Source organism: Diabrotica undecimpunctata, chromosome 8 (assembly GCF_040954645.1).
Source record: "Diabrotica undecimpunctata isolate CICGRU chromosome 8, icDiaUnde3, whole genome shotgun sequence".
NCBI lineage: Eukaryota > Metazoa > Arthropoda > Insecta > Coleoptera > Chrysomelidae > Diabrotica > Diabrotica undecimpunctata.
Window position 1 is genome coordinate 36,803,859 of NC_092810.1, and position 19,044 is coordinate 36,822,902.

General features: G+C 33.4%; 1 protein-coding gene across 1 annotated transcript in view; it reads right to left on the reverse strand.

Moving 5' to 3' along the window:
* Positions 1-19,044, reverse strand: part of LOC140447441 (protein FAM135A) — a 90,497-nt gene that overhangs the window by 33,544 nt on the left and 37,909 nt on the right. The window contains 3 exon segments of the mRNA XM_072540089.1: positions 1,650-1,909; positions 5,939-6,215; positions 12,374-12,403. Coding sequence (XP_072396190.1) covers positions 1,650-1,909; positions 5,939-6,215; positions 12,374-12,403 — 567 coding nt within the window.

The following is a 19,044-nucleotide window of genomic DNA, read 5'->3' on the forward strand; positions in this document are numbered from 1 at the left end:
TTATCATTAATGATTTGTTTAGTACTTAATTGAAGATGTAACGAGATTGACTTGAACCCACATGGTGATGTCGTTGTCTACATGTAACTAAGATTACGTCTATTTTATTGAGAGTACCGTCCAACTAAGAAAAATTACTATTATTGACCCGATTCCTCCCTGTTTCCCTTTTAACACGTTGCCTGCCGTCTCGGTCTATGTGACCGAGAAAAAAATTGCTCTGCACGCCAGCGAGGTCTATTTGACCGAGAATTTTAATGTAACTGTGATGCCGTCTCGGTGACTATGGCGTGAACGGAAAGTATTACAAAATCCTCTACGTCAGGCAACGTGTTAAAACATCAAAATTGCTGACTCTACACGGTTGACTTAAAGTATAATGGAATGTTATGCAACAAGACACGCATTGTATTCAATACGTGTGGTCCAATTTTCTATTGAAAACAAATATTTATTGCGATACACTATTGTTGATAGTTTAATACTATAAAGCTCTATGTCTACATCAAAGACTTTATAACTGTATACACGAGGTAGCGAAGAAATCTCTAGGTTTGTACAGCAAACAAATCATTCAAACAAACACTGTCTGAGTGGAACGAAGAAATTAGGAAGGCTATAGAAAAAAAAACAAAATACATGAAATACTTACATAAATACTAAAACAAGAAATGATCAAATTAAATACAAAGAATCTCCAGCAAAATTTAGAGAAATGATAACTAGAAAGAAAAACGAATCATGGAAAAGAAATTGTAATAAAGTAAATACATATATTGGAGAACAACAAAGCTGCTTGACCACCGCGATCATCGGAATTGTCTAAAATTGATTTTTCTATCGAATGCACCGAAAATGCACGATCAATGGAATTGATCAATTTATTTAACACCTTTATAAAAACTGACTTTATTTGCGGCAAAATACAAAAATTGCATACAAGCTGCATTCTTCACATGTAAAAAGCATTTTGATTTTTGTTGATAGGACTCTCTGATCAAAAGATATCGAATTTTTACTGTCGAGTTGATAGAAATTTTATTTATAATTGATTTCGAGCGCGTAAATGACTTTCAACATCGCCGGTCGCTTCAACCGTTATTTCTAATACAACGGTACATTCTACACAAAAAGTGATAATAAACATTTTTATTCAAAATTATCTCAGCTGCATTTTTTATTTGACAATTTTTTTTCTACGGCGTACGGATTCTTGGTAAATCTATTTTCCAACCCTGTGAGGGGAGGTTTTAGGGGAAAGCCGGAAGGTAGGACGTTTGACATTCTCAGCAAAATTCAGCTTGTTCGTATGATTTTTAGAGGTCAAATATCTGACGACTGGACTATATACTGCGTGATGGATTAATATACTAGATATAAATATAAATAATACAGTTATATGTAAATATTTGATACCATGACTAACACAAAATTGGTGAAGGTGAGTGTAGATGGCACTAAACATATAAGAATTTTTTTTAATAAACATATTTAATTTGCAATCTGCAAAATTTTACAATAGGCAAATGTTAATGACAATATAAAAATTGACCGTAAGAAGGAATAAGTGAGAAAGCCTGCTAAATTTTAATATCATAGTGTTTATTATTAATATATTCAACTATTTTAAACTATAGTTTATACTTTACCTTCTCGCTATTTCTGCAATAACTAAATAATTTTGGTAGTTGTTGTCGTGACATCCAAACGCAGAACTTCGAGGATTGTATATCAAAAAGAATAATTCGGCGAATCGTCTTACCCTTAAATTGTGGTGTTTCTTACTTAAATACTGTTGAATAGCTATTTTGCAACTGAACGTTAATAAAAAGTAATTCCACAGCTTAATATTTTCGGCACATACTTCGGCAAGTCCAGAATTTTGTTTGTAAGGCCCTTTTTTCATTAACTAAAACATACAAAAGAAATTTATAACTTATACAATTATCGGCTGTTTAGTGTCGGTCGCACAAAGAATAGCACTAAGGTCCAAGTTCATGCCTAAATCACGACTAATTGATATAAGATGATGCAATTATTTTAATAGGGTGGTCCTTAAGTAATTGTACAAAAACAAACAGTAGATTCTACACTTTAAAATATTACGATTTAAGCAAAATTGCTTTAATAAAATGTTGATATTAAGAAAGATACAGGATGTTAAAGTGCAAATTTAAAATTTTATTTTTCATGTTTGTAAACATTTATGCATTAAAAATTTACAACTGGATACTTTTAAATATAAGAAATTATAATTTATTGCACACTTTGATGTAGCTGATGGAGGGCGCCATATATTCCACATATGTGGCATAAATTTGCACTTAACTTTTTTGCTCTTTGAGTTACCTGTATTTGTGATAAAAAATATTAAAGATGCATTATTTTAACAAAAAAAAGGTATACCTGTTAATAACTTCAAAACTCAATAGTTTTCGAGATAATACTTAACGAAATATTAAATAAAATAAATATATCAGCAGGATAATTTATAATAGGATTTGACAAAAAAACAGAATAATAGGATTTTACATCAAACATTTTATGTTGTATGTTAAATTAAAGTCACAATCAAAACAGTTTGTTTACAAACCAAATTAAGAAATAGTTAAACTAAATAACATAACTTTTTGTCAAAGTAAGTTTTCGATATGTCCACCATTTTCTTTAATTCATTTGTCAATATATTCCATAAAAGATCATCTCATATTAAATAGCTTCAATGGTTCTAAAAAAACTGCTGCAGTATTTATCTCTTCCCGTAGTTGGTTGCAAATGTTTATGGGATTCTTAAAGACACGTTGTTTTAATACGCTCCATACACCAAAATCAAGCGGATTAAATTCTGGGCTACGTGGTGGCTATAATGTATAATGGATGAATATATTCTTTTGGATACATATCCAAATCTTATACCAATAGATATAACCAAATATCTATACCTTCTTCTTCTTCAAGTGCCATATTCGTTCCGAAGGTTGGCGATCATCAGGGCTATACGTATTTTCGAAACTGCTGACCGAAACAATTCGTTGCTGCTACAGCTATACCATTCCCGTAGATTCTTTAGCCAGGAGTTTCGTCTTCTTCCTATGGACCTTTTTCCTGCTATTTTCCCTTGCATAATTATTCGAAGCAGTTCATATCTTTCGCCTTTTGTAATGTGTCCCAAGTATTGGTATATAGATATATAGATATATAACCAAATAGGTTGAGGAGGGGAGAACTGTTTGTCTCATGTTGGTTAAAGACTATAAAGTGGTTTCGTTAAAGACTATAAAGTGTAAATGCATACCAAAAATAGATCACTTGAGAAAGGCACTCTGCCGAAACAGCTGTAGTGATAAGATTTTATAATAAATTTTGTGGAGGTTTTGAAAAAAAAGTTTTCAGTGTTTTATTGTTACATAAAATGAATTTCCATCAAGTAACGGTCAAAATCCATCAATTATAGCTTTTTGTTTATGGCATTCTGTATTTTTAGGGGAATGTAGGGAATAAGCCACAAAATATATTCAAATGTTTAATTTACTGACGTTTCGATCTCTATAAAGAGACCGTTTTCAAATATATAAATGTTGAATATATTTATTTTTTAAAGTTTTTTTGATTGTGGAATTCTGTATTTTTAGCGAGAATTTTGACAATAAGCCACAATATATCTATTTACATGGTTAATTTATTGACGTTTCGATCTCTATTCCAGAGACCGTTTTTAAAGTTAGAAAAAAAAAACAAAATAAATAATATAAGATTATATAAATAATATTATATAAATATATAATAATAAACAAATAAAATAAATGTAACTATCGTGTATATCTTTGAAAACGGTCTTTGGATATAGAGATCGAAACGTCAGTAAAAACCTGTAAATAAATTTATATTGTGGCCTATTTTGAACAAATAATATTTAAAAAATATAATATAATTAACGTTAAAATAAAAGTGAGTGTATGCCACTGGATTTTCATACGTCTTTTCCCACTTCTCTGCCTTCAAACGATGAAATCACTCTTCCAAATAGTGAAATTATAGTATAGTGGGCGCTCATAACGAGGCGCTGACCCTCGCTCCGACCATAGGATCGTACCATAATCTATCGATAGGTAAAATAAATGCATTATTTTAAATGCGAGCGTTCACTGTCACTGCTACCCTTAGGGTACGTTCATAACGGAGACCATCGCATCGTATCCTCGCCTAGAGCATAGCAGTGGCAGTGAATGCTCGCATTTAAAATAATGCATTTATTTTACCTGGTGATCGATAATATGGTACGATCCTATGGGCGGAGCGAGTGTCGGCGCCTCGTTATGAGCGCCGACGTAGCCAGGAAACGCAGGGACACCGCTCGAGATATTTAGTTTTCGGTCTGTAAGTGTACAATTCTCAATTCTGAAATTATTATTGTCGATATCCGATAATTCGATATGGCAACAATTATTAATAGTGTAAGCTTTATTAAGACAAATACTTTGGACGTCGAAAAACGTTTAAATATAAAACAGTTAGGACCTTCTAGACAAAAATTGGGCATAATTCAGGCGGTATAAAGTGTTAATAGAAGTTTTAATCGAAAATTCAACGAGAAACATTACTTGCTAGCAGACTGGTTATGCGGTTGTGAGGAGACAAATCGCTTCTATTGTTTTAAGTGTTTATTTTTTTCACTTTAAGTGGACGAGACTTGGCCTATCCTGGGTGTAAATGATATTAAACATCTTTCAGAGAAAATTAAAAACATATCATTAGCTCTAAACATATCCATTACTGTATTGAATACCAATTATTAGGGTCAGTAAATATTCAATCACAGTTAGATTCGGCTTTTAGAAGATCAATAAGAGAACATAACGAGATAGCGGCCAAAAACAGGTATGTTTTAAATAGAATAATTGAGTGCATTAAATTTTGCGGAGCGTTTGAATTAGCTTTAAGAGGTGACGATGAGAGTTTGATATCTACGAATATCGGAGTATTTCGGGTTGACACTATATTGGAAAAACATGTATCGAAAATAATACAACCTTTTTGGGAACTTCAAAAACTATTCAAAACGAACTGCTGGATTCAATGTTATATGTCACTCGTGGATTAATAAGCAAAGAGATAGAAATGGCACCTTATGTGGCAATCGAGGCTGATAAGACTACGGACGCTTCTGTTCAAGATCAAATGGTTTTAATTTTGAGAAATACCCTTGGCAACCAAATATTTAAACGATATTGGGAAATTTTTTACCTGATTCGCATAATGCAGAGGGTAAGTTAGTAAGTGTATTTTAGAGCAACTTAATTTAAAATTGTACAATATTCCTAATAAGTTAATTGGCCAAAGTTATTTGGCCAATTAACAGGCAAAATTATTGGAGTTCATGGAATAATTCAACGTTTTTTCCGTATGCTCATTTTATCCATTTTTGTGCGCACCAGTTCAATTTAAATTGTCTCGAAGGCAGCTTCTGAGTATAAGATAAGATAAGATCGTATTTTCTTGTTCTCCGAAACGTATGAATGTACTGAACAATGTTGTAAAGAAACGTCTCCCGCCAGGAACGGACACTCATTGGACATTCAACAGCCAATCAGCCTGTAATCACCATCTTCAGTCACAAAGACGATCTCATGCAATGTTTTGAAGAAATCATTGTAAACAAAAACGTGATACTCAAACCGTTCAACAAGCTTCTGGCTTACGTATATTATTGAAAAATCAAATGTATTGATACTGGCTAAATTAGATGTTATTGTTTAGGAACCGAAGACACTCACTGTCTAGGCCACCAATACGTACTTTTAACTCGATCAATGGATTAAAAATGTTAAACATGTTTCTCTTTATCTTAATAGTGAATTATTTCTATTATAATTTAAGAATATTTTCCGTTTTAATACTTGGAGGTTAAAACCTTATTACAAACATACAAAAAACTCACCTTAGTGCTATCATACTCATTGTACTTGACAACTAAAGTATCATAACAGTCGGGAATAGTTTCGTCCCGTTGCTGCAACAGAGACTTGTAATGTTTTATAGTACTTTTGAGATGGTTGCTAGAATCTACTAAAACGCTGTATGCTTCTAAATGTATTTGCGGTGATTCGTTTATTCTGCTATATATCTTATTACTATTCACTGGTAGGACGGGATCCGTTAAAGACGAACATTGTGTCGTTCGTATTTTATTCCAAGACTTCGATTGTTTGGGTGCGCTAAAAAGAGAACAGAAGTTAAAAAGTTTTCAAAAAATTGGAAGGATGTTATATAATCACAATACAAAAATTCCAAACCATCACTCGTGTTATTAGTTGAAAAAAGGTATTATCAGAGCATAATGTCACTAACTCCATTATAGCTCATACATTTAGTCTTGTTCTAGTTGTCAATGCATCACTATTCTCCAATTTTGTTTTGATTATTTTTAAAGTTTTATCTAATGGTGCTTTTGTAAATAAACTATTTATGTCAAAATTTTTTGTTCTTCTAGTTCCATGATCGTTATAGATCGTTGGATAAAATTGTTGGATATGATCGTTATATTATGTCGGTTACCATGTTCGCTATCGTGAGTTTATTGACAGCAGCTCTAAATAACGATGTAGTAGATTTTCCGAACCATTGTCTTAGATTTTTCACCCAGGGTTTTCTTCTTCTACCAGGACCTCGTTTACCTTAGGTCTTTTTCTGAATGATCAGATGTAAAAGTTCATATTTGTCGGTGTGTCTCATAATGTTACTGAAGTATTTCAGCTTGCGTCTCTTTATTGTATTAACCAGCTATGTCAAAGTTTACTAAAATAATATTTGAATTAAATTCAATATTCGATAATTTATTTAAAATACGTTCTGTATTCTTTATAAATGTGTCATTATTATTTGCAAATGGTTGTATATTTAATCAAAATTTTGGCAGTTCACTACAAGGATAATTCATGGTATAGTGAAGTCGTTTTACCCTGTCGTATTTCGGATTAACGCCCGAAAAATAATTTATGACTCTAGTTACAGCTACTCTGTTATGCTTTCCCTTTTCTACCTGCTTTGTGGTACCGAACCTCCTACTGGTCGGCTGTAGTACTTGAGGATAAATCAGCGCTACCAAAACATTTTTTTTTATAAATCGTGAAAAAACGCAAATTGAATGCTTTGTGATGATAATTTATTGAAAAAACTTTTATAATTTTATTTCAAATAAAATTGTCTCGTCGAGAAGTGCATCCATTCCTTGCGGTCGCATAACTGGATAATTTTAGTTGTTATATTTGCAAAAATAGCAAACAGTCTGCGGAGTCGAGGCTCTCCATTGACCGGACTCATCGGCCAATGACCGACGCGCCCTGCCACCGAGGCCCCGCCCCCTCGTGTATATATTCAGAGAGCTCCGAAAATTCTCGCTATTAGTATTCAACGATCGCCGGTTTTCAATAGTGACAATGGATAACGTACAAGAAAACGATAGAACACCTAAATATAAGTTTTTATCTCCGAGTGAGCGTCGAATTGTGTAGAAAGTGGAAAATTATTTTACTTTAGAAAAAATCAACATGGGACCAATTACATCAGTACTGGCAGTTCAAAAAAGAACAAGTGCAGCTTGTGGAATTTCAGAACGGACCTTGCAAAGAGTTCACAAAATGAGTGAGGAGGAATTAAGTAAGGAAAATAAAAGGATTCGTTTGCATCCGAAAACCCTCGACTTGCCACAAGGTATTAAAATCTCAATCAGAAATATCATTTATGACATGTACAAAGCAAAAGAACATGTTACAAGAAAGACACTTATTCAAAAAATAAAGGACAGAGAACTTTGTGATATGGGTTTGACCAGTTTATCAAAAGTATTAAAAGCTTTGGGTTTTAGATACAAAAAAACCAATAATCGTAAAGTGTTGTGCAAGCTGTCCAATGTTGTTGGAAAAAGGTGGAAATTTATAAGAAACTATTTAAAAAACAAGAATTCCGAATTTGCCAGACAATTTGTGTTTCTTGACAAAACATGGATTTTTGCGAAAGGAAATAATACCAAATCATGCTACCAAATGCTATTCGAGTACTAGTGCGAGTAATGGCAAAAGATATATTATATTGCATGCAGGAAATACGGAAGGTTTTATACCCAATGCTAGTCCTATATTTTCTTCGACAAAAAAAAACTGATAATTACCACGGAAATATGGACGCCGATATTTTTGAACATTGGTTTGAGGAAAAATTATTAAAAAATCTGGAAAATCCGTCATTAATAGCCTTAGACAATGCTTCGTATCACACCAGAGAGGAGGAAAAGTTTTCCACAAGCAGCTGGAAAAAAGAAGAAAGTGCCTGTCGGAGAAAAATATAGAACACGAACATCTAGTTTTAAAAGCTAAATTATTAAATAAGTGCAAAGAACACATTACTGAGAAAAAATTTGTCGTTGACCAAATGGTACTAAAATATGGTCATGAGGTCCTAAGATCACTGCCAGTACAATCCAATTGAATTGGTGTGGAGCATCACTAAAAACTACTATGATAAACATGCATGTAAGACCACCGACGAAGCCAGCGTTTTACAACTCTGGCAAGACGCACTAAACCAAGTCAATGAGGAACAATGGCGGAAATGTATTGAGCATACTGAAAAAAAAAATTTTAGTCATATGAAATAGAACAAGTTATTGATGAAGTAAGACCTTTAATTATTCGTAATGATGAAGATTCAGATGAATTGGATAGCGAGTCAGATAGTGATGATACCTGTTTATAGATTAAGACGTAGATGCACGATAAAACAAAAACCGCATGCAGGAGAGAGCCGGAGGCACGCCGCACGACGCTCTTGAATGCAAGCACCAAAAAAATTAGATTAGCAAGTAAGGTAGATTAAGGACATGACTGGACGAATGACTGGGTATTAGACGACGGATGAAAGGATTCGATGCTTGCTCGCTCTCGACTGCACTTGGTGCAGAAAAGGGAAAGCAAGTATCGGCACACACAACCATCATTAGATCGCCGAACAATTGCTTTGACCAGTAGTGATAAAGCCAAATGTGCTAACCTACCACTTAAATGTAAATACACGGAAATCTCCCATTGCCTGACAAGGGATACCGCGAAATAGTCTAGACCTTTCTCCAAAGACCAGGGGGCGGAGGAAATCCGGGGCTGGTTGTACAGCAGGAGGACAACCTACCTCGATGGGTTTGGGAAGGTGTGCGTGGGAAGTAGGAATTAGTCTCTGTTTTATATAGATAAATATTTTTATAGATATATTTATAAAATATATAAAAATAAAAATATAAAACAAAATTTTGAACACCCAGTATTAACATTGGCAAATTTTTTTATGCCCTAATAAAAATAGAGTTTAGTACACGCTGAAAAAGAATTTTTGTTTTTTCAGCATAAATATTAACCACAATATTAATTTTTGAAGTTTCATGTGTAATATGAAATTTTTTCAAAAACTTTAAATACCTCAAAAACGGCTATTTTTTCGAGAATGGTATCCCAATAAAAATCCATCCAGAATTTTAAGTAGATTCAAAAAAGAATAACAAAAAGCACAGTTTCTATTTAAAATAAGAAACTTAATGGCGACTTCCAGTACAACCGGAAGTGCTAGAAGAATGCAAATATTTAAAAAATGAAGAATGCTTTGCATAACCCATTATTCCAAGTTTGCAGAAACCAGTGACGACCAGAACTTTGAAAACTTTTAACTTTTTTTAATGTTGCGTGAATGACCCTGTATATTTCATACTCAATGTTTATCAATTTACATTATGATATTCAATTATTATAAAACATAATACAAAGTTATTTTATTAAAAAAATCCCTAATGTTGTATTATCAAATTAAGAAAACCGTACATTTTTAATTTGATAACCGCTGACTACCTGAGGCAAATCTGAACAGACAGTTTTATTACTTATGCGACAGGCTAAAACGATCCTACTTTACCACAAATACGTCTAAGAGGTGTATTCGTTTTATGAACTTTCGGTACGCCATATAAATAAAGTGTTTTGCTGTAATGAGGTGTAATTAATTTTCTTTAATAATGTGTTAAATGATAATCTTTAAACTTAAATAAAATTCTATATATCCTGTTTTCCAAAGGCTTCGTTGGATCCTTTGTTAATTTGATATAAGGTCCGTTTATTATTAGTTCTTTAATTTTGTCCTTATATTGAATTTTATCACAGTTGCATTTCCATTATCTTCTTGTAGGATAATTAAGGAGTCATCATTTTTTAAAGTTCTTTCAGCTTTTAGTTCCTCTTTGCTTATGTTCTGTTTAATTTTATTAGACATTTCCAATTCAATTTGATATAGTCATCATTCTAGCTTTACAATCGTGCGTGAGTCCTAGCCTTCTCAAGAATTTCTCTTCAGTCATTCCTATCCATCGCCTTCCTCTACCCAGCACGTATTCCCATATTTCCCATGTCTTCATCGATGTTATCAAGGAACCTTGTTTTGGGTCATCCTCTTTTTCTCTGACCAATTGGTCTATCAAGGAGCGTTTTTCTAGCTGGGTCATTTTTACATACCCTATCCACCTTAGACGTCCTATCTTAATATGTTTTACGATATCTGATTCCTGGTATATTCTATAAAGTTCGAAGTTGTATCGTCTTCTCCACATCCCATTGTCATTCACTATTTCATAGATTTGCCTTAGTACTTTCTTTCGAAACATCCTAACAGGTTTTCATTACTTTTTGTTAGAGTCCAGGTCTCTGAACCATATGTTAGGACTGGGCGTATTATTATTTTGTAGAGTTTTAGATATAATTGTAGATTTAAGGAGGAGATTGAGCCCAAAATAGCATCTGTTGGCCGTGCAAATTCTGCGCTTTGTCTCTGCGGCAGTATTATTTTCAGTGTTAAGGAGCGCTCCCAAGTATACAAATTACTGCTTCGATGACGTCGTTTGCTATAACAAGTGGTCGTAGGATTTGTGGTTGCATGCTTATTTTCAGATATATTGTTTTGTTGATGTTTATTATTAAACCCATTTTTGTAGTTGATTCTTTTAATGCGACATACGCCTCTCGTACAGCGTTTTTCGTTCTCTCAACAATATTGATATCATCAGCATAGGCAAGGATTTGCACTGATTTATTATATATTGAACCAATGGTTGTGATTTATGACATACGTATTACTTTTTCCAGAGCCAGATTGAACAGTATACAGGAGAGAGGGTCTCCCTGACGCAGCATGTTATTTGTTTTAAAACGTTCAGACAGTTCCCCCTGAATTCGTACTCTACATTTAACTTTTTCAAGAGTTAGTTTTGTTAAATTTACCAACTGATTTGGTATTCCTAGCTCTTTCATTGCTTTGAACATTTCTCTTCTATTCACAGAGTCGTAGGCTGCTTTGTAGTCTATAAATATGTGATAAGTATCTATGTCATATTCCAGTGTTTTTTCTAAAACATTGGAAAATTGACATAGTACTATGATCTTCTTTTTCGTGGGTTGGTAAATATTGAAATGTTTTCTCCTTATTGAGGTAATTATGTCCAATTTTGGAATAGATCAATGAGGAACAGCAAAGTTTAGATCTTTTGATAGTATTAAACGCTTCGTTGCATTTAAATGCCTATTTGATGGATTGACAACTGTTGCTAATGATTATAATTTGTCGTTAATAAATAAGGAATTTTCAAGAATAGACTGAATGGAACAGAACAACGGCATCCTATAAAATTCATAAGAAATAATACAAGGAAAAGACCAATACCATACATAAAAGAATTATTTTCAGAGGATTATTGAGCAACCATAAACTCCATTAACTGTTAAAAAAGGCATCGATCTTAAACTTGTTCAACTCCAGAGACTTCAATGAATTGGTCATATAGCGAGGCCGAAAGATTAGACCGAAAAACCCTAGACAGTAAAATGCGACGTAAGACCAAAAGGAAGGCTACGGAAAAGATGGGAGGATGAAGTGGCAGCAAATGCGCAAAATTTGCTAGACGTTTGCAGAAATGTTAGAGGAATATTTTGCATGAGGCCAAGGTTGGCTATGGTCTGTACCGTCGTTGAAGAGAGAAAGATACTTCGTTTGGGAGGCGTAAGATTGAAAATCTGTGATTTTGTAGAAAAAAGAAATAATTTGTTGAAAATGGCGATAGTTGAAAAAAATCGAAAACTGAGAAGAAAAGTAACTAATATTTTTTATCTGAGGTTAATTCTGATTAAATGTAATAAACATTATTAAAATGTCACAAGAACATAGCTTCCGAATAATATTTATAATTTATATAATAAAGAAAAATGGTTCAATATAAAAAAGGTGTCCAAACCTGTCAGTTTATTTTAAAAAAATTAAAATTAAAGTAAGTGTAACAAATTGATGTGCTTACCAACTCTGCATATATCGAAGTAGACCTTTCCTAAAACAAAATTGTTATTATTACACATAAAACATTTAAAATAAATAGATAAGGAGATTTTTGCCACTGCTTTACATTTTTTGTAGCCTGTGTTCATTAAAAAAACCTTCACAGAGCTGCATGCAGATGGTCAAACAAAAAATTAAATTGACCATATCATGTATTGCTTGTCAAATTTAACGTGATACTTGGCCGATTTGAAATTAGGCTCCACCCACGATGCGCATTCGACCACAACATAATTCGTCCTTATTATCTCTTGGCCCTTCGAAGTGCAAGGTACTTGTATAGTCTGCGACAAAGTTTTTTTATTTTACTATGGTTTTAAGTTACTGTGTGTTGAAGAAATATCGTATTACAATAGATTTGACTTTTTAAATAATTATTGTTAAATATTTTAAATTTTAAACATGGATTTTCATTCAAAATTAGAAGGCAAAGTCTTATCTGGACAAACGAGGGAGGTAATAGCAAATGTAATTATTTTTATGCAGAGAGAAGTGATGCAAAATCCGCATGTTAAAGATTTAAAAAAAGTTCAAGAGCGTGCTTCCTTAGCAACGGGAGTAAGTAGAGCCATTATAAAACGGTATTATTCTATTGTAAAGAAATAAACAACAGATTAAAATATTTATGACTTACTAAAATGCTAAAATGCCGAAGATCCGAAGAATAAAAGTATATGACTATAATATAAAATATTACGACAACTTTAGTATAAAAATTAAGTAATAAATGTTTCGTAGGTATGTTCCAGGTATAAGATTAACTACTGTTCTTTTATTCTTATACAGTTTACTGTAAGGCAAATGTAAAGCTTTCATCTCTGCCAATATTCCTCTTATAAAATTACAGAACGAGACATTTATAGAAGTATCCGCAAATTCGAAAAAACTGCCGCTTCAACATGACTGAATGGTCAATATCAATGAGTCAAATAAAATATAATTATTAGAAGAATTTTTTACCAAGTAACAAAAACAAAATATTTGGTATTTTAAGAAAAATTTCCGAAGGAAAAATTGAAACGTCAAAATAACATACAATATAGACATATCATAGAAGTTCCATTAATAAATAAGGTCACTCTCTGTAAAATTTTAGTATGGAGTGTACCAACGAGGCGAAGAGACCGAGTGCCTTATGTATCTCGTTTCCTCCGAATGCGTTCTCACTTAATTTTCTAGGCAAGTGGACAAATCTGTCAAGTATTACCTTAAATTTGACAAGCTGTACTACTCGTCAAATATAGCTTGACACTTAACGATTTTGCCACCTACGTAGTGAAAAATAAATGAGAACGCAGTAGGAAGAAAAGAGATGCATAATGCGCTATATCTCCTCACCTGATACCCTGTACAAGTTTACAAAATGAACCCAATTTGTAAAGGAGCTTCATAAACAACGAGTACAAAGCTTACTGCCTAAACAATACAATATGGCTTAGAAAAAAAAAAGCTGAAATCACCGTTATTATTATTTTTGTATTTATACCTATGCGGAGTCGGCTATGAGTAAATTGGCGATATGGACTCGGGGAGAGGAATGAACGTGGCGATCATCTGGTTGATTTCTGTATTAATTGGGAACTCATAACTGTAAATACCTTGTTCAAACTTCCTAAGCGTAGATTATACACATGGAGGACACCAGCTAACAATAACAACAAAAATAGTCAGAAATCAAATAGATTATATTTATCCAAGAGCGGACATATTCTCCGATCACATGTTCTCTTCGACGTTTTGTCGATAAGAGTAAAACCAAATAATGTAAAGCACTCTAGCTCCAAGAAAATAATGGATACAAGGCGGCTCAAACAAGACAACACATATGCGGAAACGAAATTTAAAATAAACGAAAACTTAAGGAAAGTCAAAGAAGATAATACAGAAACTCTAACTATTGACCAAAAATGGGGAAAAATTCAACATGCCCTCGTGTCAGTCGGAAAAGAAACCCTTAAACCACTTGGGGAAAAAACAAAACCTTGGAACCTTGGATGGCTGTAGAAATTCTTGAACTATGGAAGAACAAAGAAAACATAAAGTAAAAGACCTGAATAAATATGAAGAAATTCAGAAAAACATCAAAGAAAGAAAATTCGAGAGGCAAAAGAGAGGTGGCTCTCTTTTGCCAGGTGGACATGAAGGAAAGAATGTGTCACTGGACCAATTACATTCAAAAGCTGTTTAATGATGAAAGAGAAGGACTATCGTTAGAAACCACAGAGGATACCGGAACACCAATATTATGAGAAGAAGTCATCTATGCCATCAAAAACACAAAAGAAAGCAAAGCTACTGGACCAGATGATGTGCCCATCGAATTATTAAAACTCATTGATGTAATAGTTGAACCTAAACCACCTAAACTTGAACAATTACCTAAAAAGTCAAGTGCAATATTCTGCTCAGATCACGGAACAATAGCTTTAATGACTCACACATTTAAAACATTTTTGAAAATAATACACAGCAAAATTGTTAAAATTCTTGAATATGAAGTGACACACAATTTGGCTTTAGAAATGCTATGGACACAAAAGATGTTTTGTTCGGTTTGAATGTGCTGGCCTAGAGATGTACGGATATAAATCAGAGCATGTACTTATGTTTTGTAGATTTTGAAAAGGCATTTGATAAGGTTCAACATAAAAAGCTTGTAAATGTATTAAAAAGCAAAAATATTGACAGTTGTGATATGAGAATTATTTCTAATCTATATTGGAATCAAACTGCTAAGGTAATAGTTGACAACCAGAACACCCAAGATATCAAAATACAGAGAAGAGTCAGCCAGGGTTGCGAGCTGTCACCACTATTCTTCAATGTCTACAGAGAAGCGGTATTTAAAGAAGCGCTCTCACATTCAATAGAAGGTATATCTATCAATAGAGAAGTTTTGAATGACTTCCGTTTTGCAGACGATACAGTAATAATAACGGATAACAACAATTATTTACGCAACGACTTAATGAATGCTGTCATGAATACGGACTAAGAATGCATTTGAAAAAAACTAAATGCATGATCATGATCATCAAATACAGACCGAACCAAAGAAATTAAGACACGTATTGAAATAGCACGTGCATCATTCGTTAAACTTAAAAAGTTTCTTACTACTCTTCTTTATGGCTTAGAAGCATGGACATTAAAACAAGTACATCTGAATAAGTTGGACGCCTTTGAATTTTGGTGTTACAGAAGAATCCTACGAATATCATGGACTCAAAGAATTTCAAACACAGAAGTTATTAGAAGAATAGGAAACGAAGCTGAAATAATATTGACTATCAAAAGAAGAAAACTTTTGTACTTATTCCATGTAATGAGAGGATAAAGATACCCATTATTGCAGCTTATTATGCAAGGTAAAATTCGAAGAAAGCGAAATGTGGGAAGACAAGAATATCGTGGCTTAAGAACTTGAGGAAATGAATTAAATGCAGTAGTGCATGACTATTTAGAGCAGCAGTCAAGAGGGTCCGCATAGCCATGATGATTCTGACCCCCCGGAGGGGAGTGAAGTGATCGTGATGTCTTGTATTGTCCATCTCCAAAGATCTCTGATTCTGGCCATTTCTTTTAATTCATTTTTTTTAACTTGTTAGAGATAATTACGTGCAAAATTCAAAAGTAAAGCTACCAAGAATCGATTAAAGCTTAAGCATAGAAGAATTTTAAAAGTTCGTAATAAATCTAAAATTGCTGTAGAACCTGGATAACCTCAAAAAAGTCAGTGTTGATACGAATATTGTATTAAAGTTTCGTTTCAAGTGGTCGTAATTATAAATACAACAATAGGAGTTCTTGTTTAAGTAAACTTGATGGTGTACGTTACACAGATATTCGTTTGAAGTGACTTCCAAAGGAAATTCAAAGGAAAATCGATAGTTTGTAATCTTATTGCCATCGAAAAGCAAAGTTCGGTGATATATCTTCTTTGTTTACTTCTCAAAGCAAACCATTCCTCAACAATCGACTTCAATGTATAAAGGAGGTATTAAAGTCACAAAAGGTTAATTTTATGCAGATAATATTGATTTCTTATTTAACGTCGGCTTAAAGTTAGTAGGAGTAAATGTGTAAAAGTTTTCGTAATAAAGTAAGTTCCGCAAGTATTTTCATGATAAAAAAGCAAATTCAGCATTTTAAATATATATATATATATATATATATATATATATATATATATATATATATATTAAACCTAGAGCTAAGATTAATACTATTACAAGAGTTAATATTAAACTCAACAGTCTTCCGGGTTGCATCGCGTCGATTATTATTGCGCCGAGCTTTCGACATCTTCTTTGATGTCTCCTTTAGAGCTTCCGAGGTCTCATTCTCCCCAACTCCCAGATACTTCTACACTGATCACTACCCAATGCATTACTGGTACTGGGAACAAAAAACGGTTTTTTTATACTGTCGATGGTGACTATCGAGGTATCCATGTCGAAGGTAACTATATGCCGTCATCTCTTTTATTGAGACAATTTGGCCTTTTTTCAATTTCTATAGCTTCTCGGATAATTCTTGGTTTATAAAAGCGGATGGGGGCTATGGTTCTGGAGTTTTGAAAATCTATTTTTTGACCTGTATGAAAATGGTATTGACCTAGAGCTGAAATAGAGTTGGAATTGCGAACAGAAATGAAATGTTCATGAATCCTATTTTGGATTCTACGATTTGTTTGGCCTATATAGGATAGGGGGCAGTTAGCACAAGTAATTTCATAAATTCCGGGTTGTTTATTTGGAATGCTGTCTTTAATTGATCGGACAAGAGATGAAAGTTTTTGTTGGGGGATAAATATTGTCTTTATTCCTCCTGATTTAAGAATTTTGTCGATTTTGTCAGTGACACCTTTGACGTAAGGAAGAAAAGCTTTCCTATGATGAGGGTCTAAGGCTTTAGGTTGAGATATAGTAACAGATTGATGTCTGTGGATGCTTCTGTTAATGTTCTTTTCGCGGTAACCGTTTTGGATGAGGGCTTGTTTTAAACTAGAAAGCTCAGGTCTACTTGCATCATTGCAAAACGCGTATTGATCTAAAGACAAGGTTATTAATAAGTGAATTAAGAGTTGGTTATAAGTAACGATTAGTATGGGTGGGTTTTCGATAAACAGAGTGATTAAAACCTTGGGATTGGTTTTTCTTTATGATAACGTCGAGAAACGGAAAGGATTAATCAGTTTCCACCTCCATATATTGGCAATTACTGGAGATATTGGAAGCCAATTGGGGCACCATTAATTTGTCTGTACAGTTGATTTTGGAAGATGAAACCAGTGTTGGACATACAATGTTTAATGAGAGATAAGTGGTCTTGCTGGATACTGTATTTAGTTTTCAGAATGTTTAGAGTTTCGTCTATAGGAATGTTTGTAAAGAGTTAAATGATATCAAAACTTACTAGAATGTCTGACCGTGAGATAGGATATTGTTTAAGAAGTTCGATAAAATGAAAAGAATTTTTGTATAAGGATGAAGCATTTTCGGCGAGAGGTTGTAGAATTTTGGCCAATGGTTGTGTAGGGCAGTTTTATGCACTGACAATGGGACGTAGAGGAATATCGGGTTTGTGAATTTTGGGAAAGCTATATAATCGAGGTTTTCTGGAAGACTTTTCACCAGGAATTAGAAATTGCTTTATGTCAACAGAAAGAGAGGTTTTATTGATAATGGCTTTTATTGTTTTCTCTAGATAGGTTGTTAGATTATTAGAAATTGGTCTGTTGTCTGCAGTATTAATGAGATTTCAGAATTTATTAATATAAGAAGTGTTTAAGATCACGGTAGCATTACCTTTATCGGCGGGAAGAATGGCTAGATTTTGATCTGACCTAAGTTCTTTTAGGGCAGGGGTCACCAATTATATTCCCTGTGGGTCCGTTTCGAAAACCTACTACACTTCTGCGGTCCGGGCACTTAGCACTATACCAGGCAGCGGCGTTACAAGGGAGGGGGGTTACCAAGAAACCCTCCAGTATTTGTCCCCCCTCAGGAGATCATCCTGGATATTTTTTGTCACACACATATTTAATTCAAAATTTGTCCCAGGTTTGAGTATAAACCTCCTTTAAAACGGAATCTGATACTGATACTTTCCATCTGAAGGACAGCTTTGTTACTCTTAAAAACGTCTGCTGCTTCGCTGGACCATACACCATTAGGCTTGAGTGAAAAACTGTTACTTAACAGTTGCACAACATTTTCAATTTTGTGGAAATCAGCAAATCGTTTTAAATTCTAAATCAAGTTCATTAATAAAACGTGAGAACTGGATATCATCAATATCTTTATTACTATCACAAACCGATTTAAGGAAAGAAAAATGTAAAAGTTCTGTCTTAATATCCCCAGAAAAAAGTTCGATATTTTTAGAAAAACTTCTAATATCCGACAGAAGTTCACAAAGTTTATATTCAAGAAGTTCAGATGTCTGAAGATATCCGCCAAAAATGCGATAGTTGCAGCGTTTTCTGTGTCTAAGAGGAAGCCAAAATGGCCATTTGCAGCTTCATTATCAATAGTAGACAGAAATTCTTTTATGTTGTCAAGTATTTCAAAGAATCTTTCAAACACTAAATCTTTGCTCAGCCATTTCACGTAGTTATAAAGAAGCAAA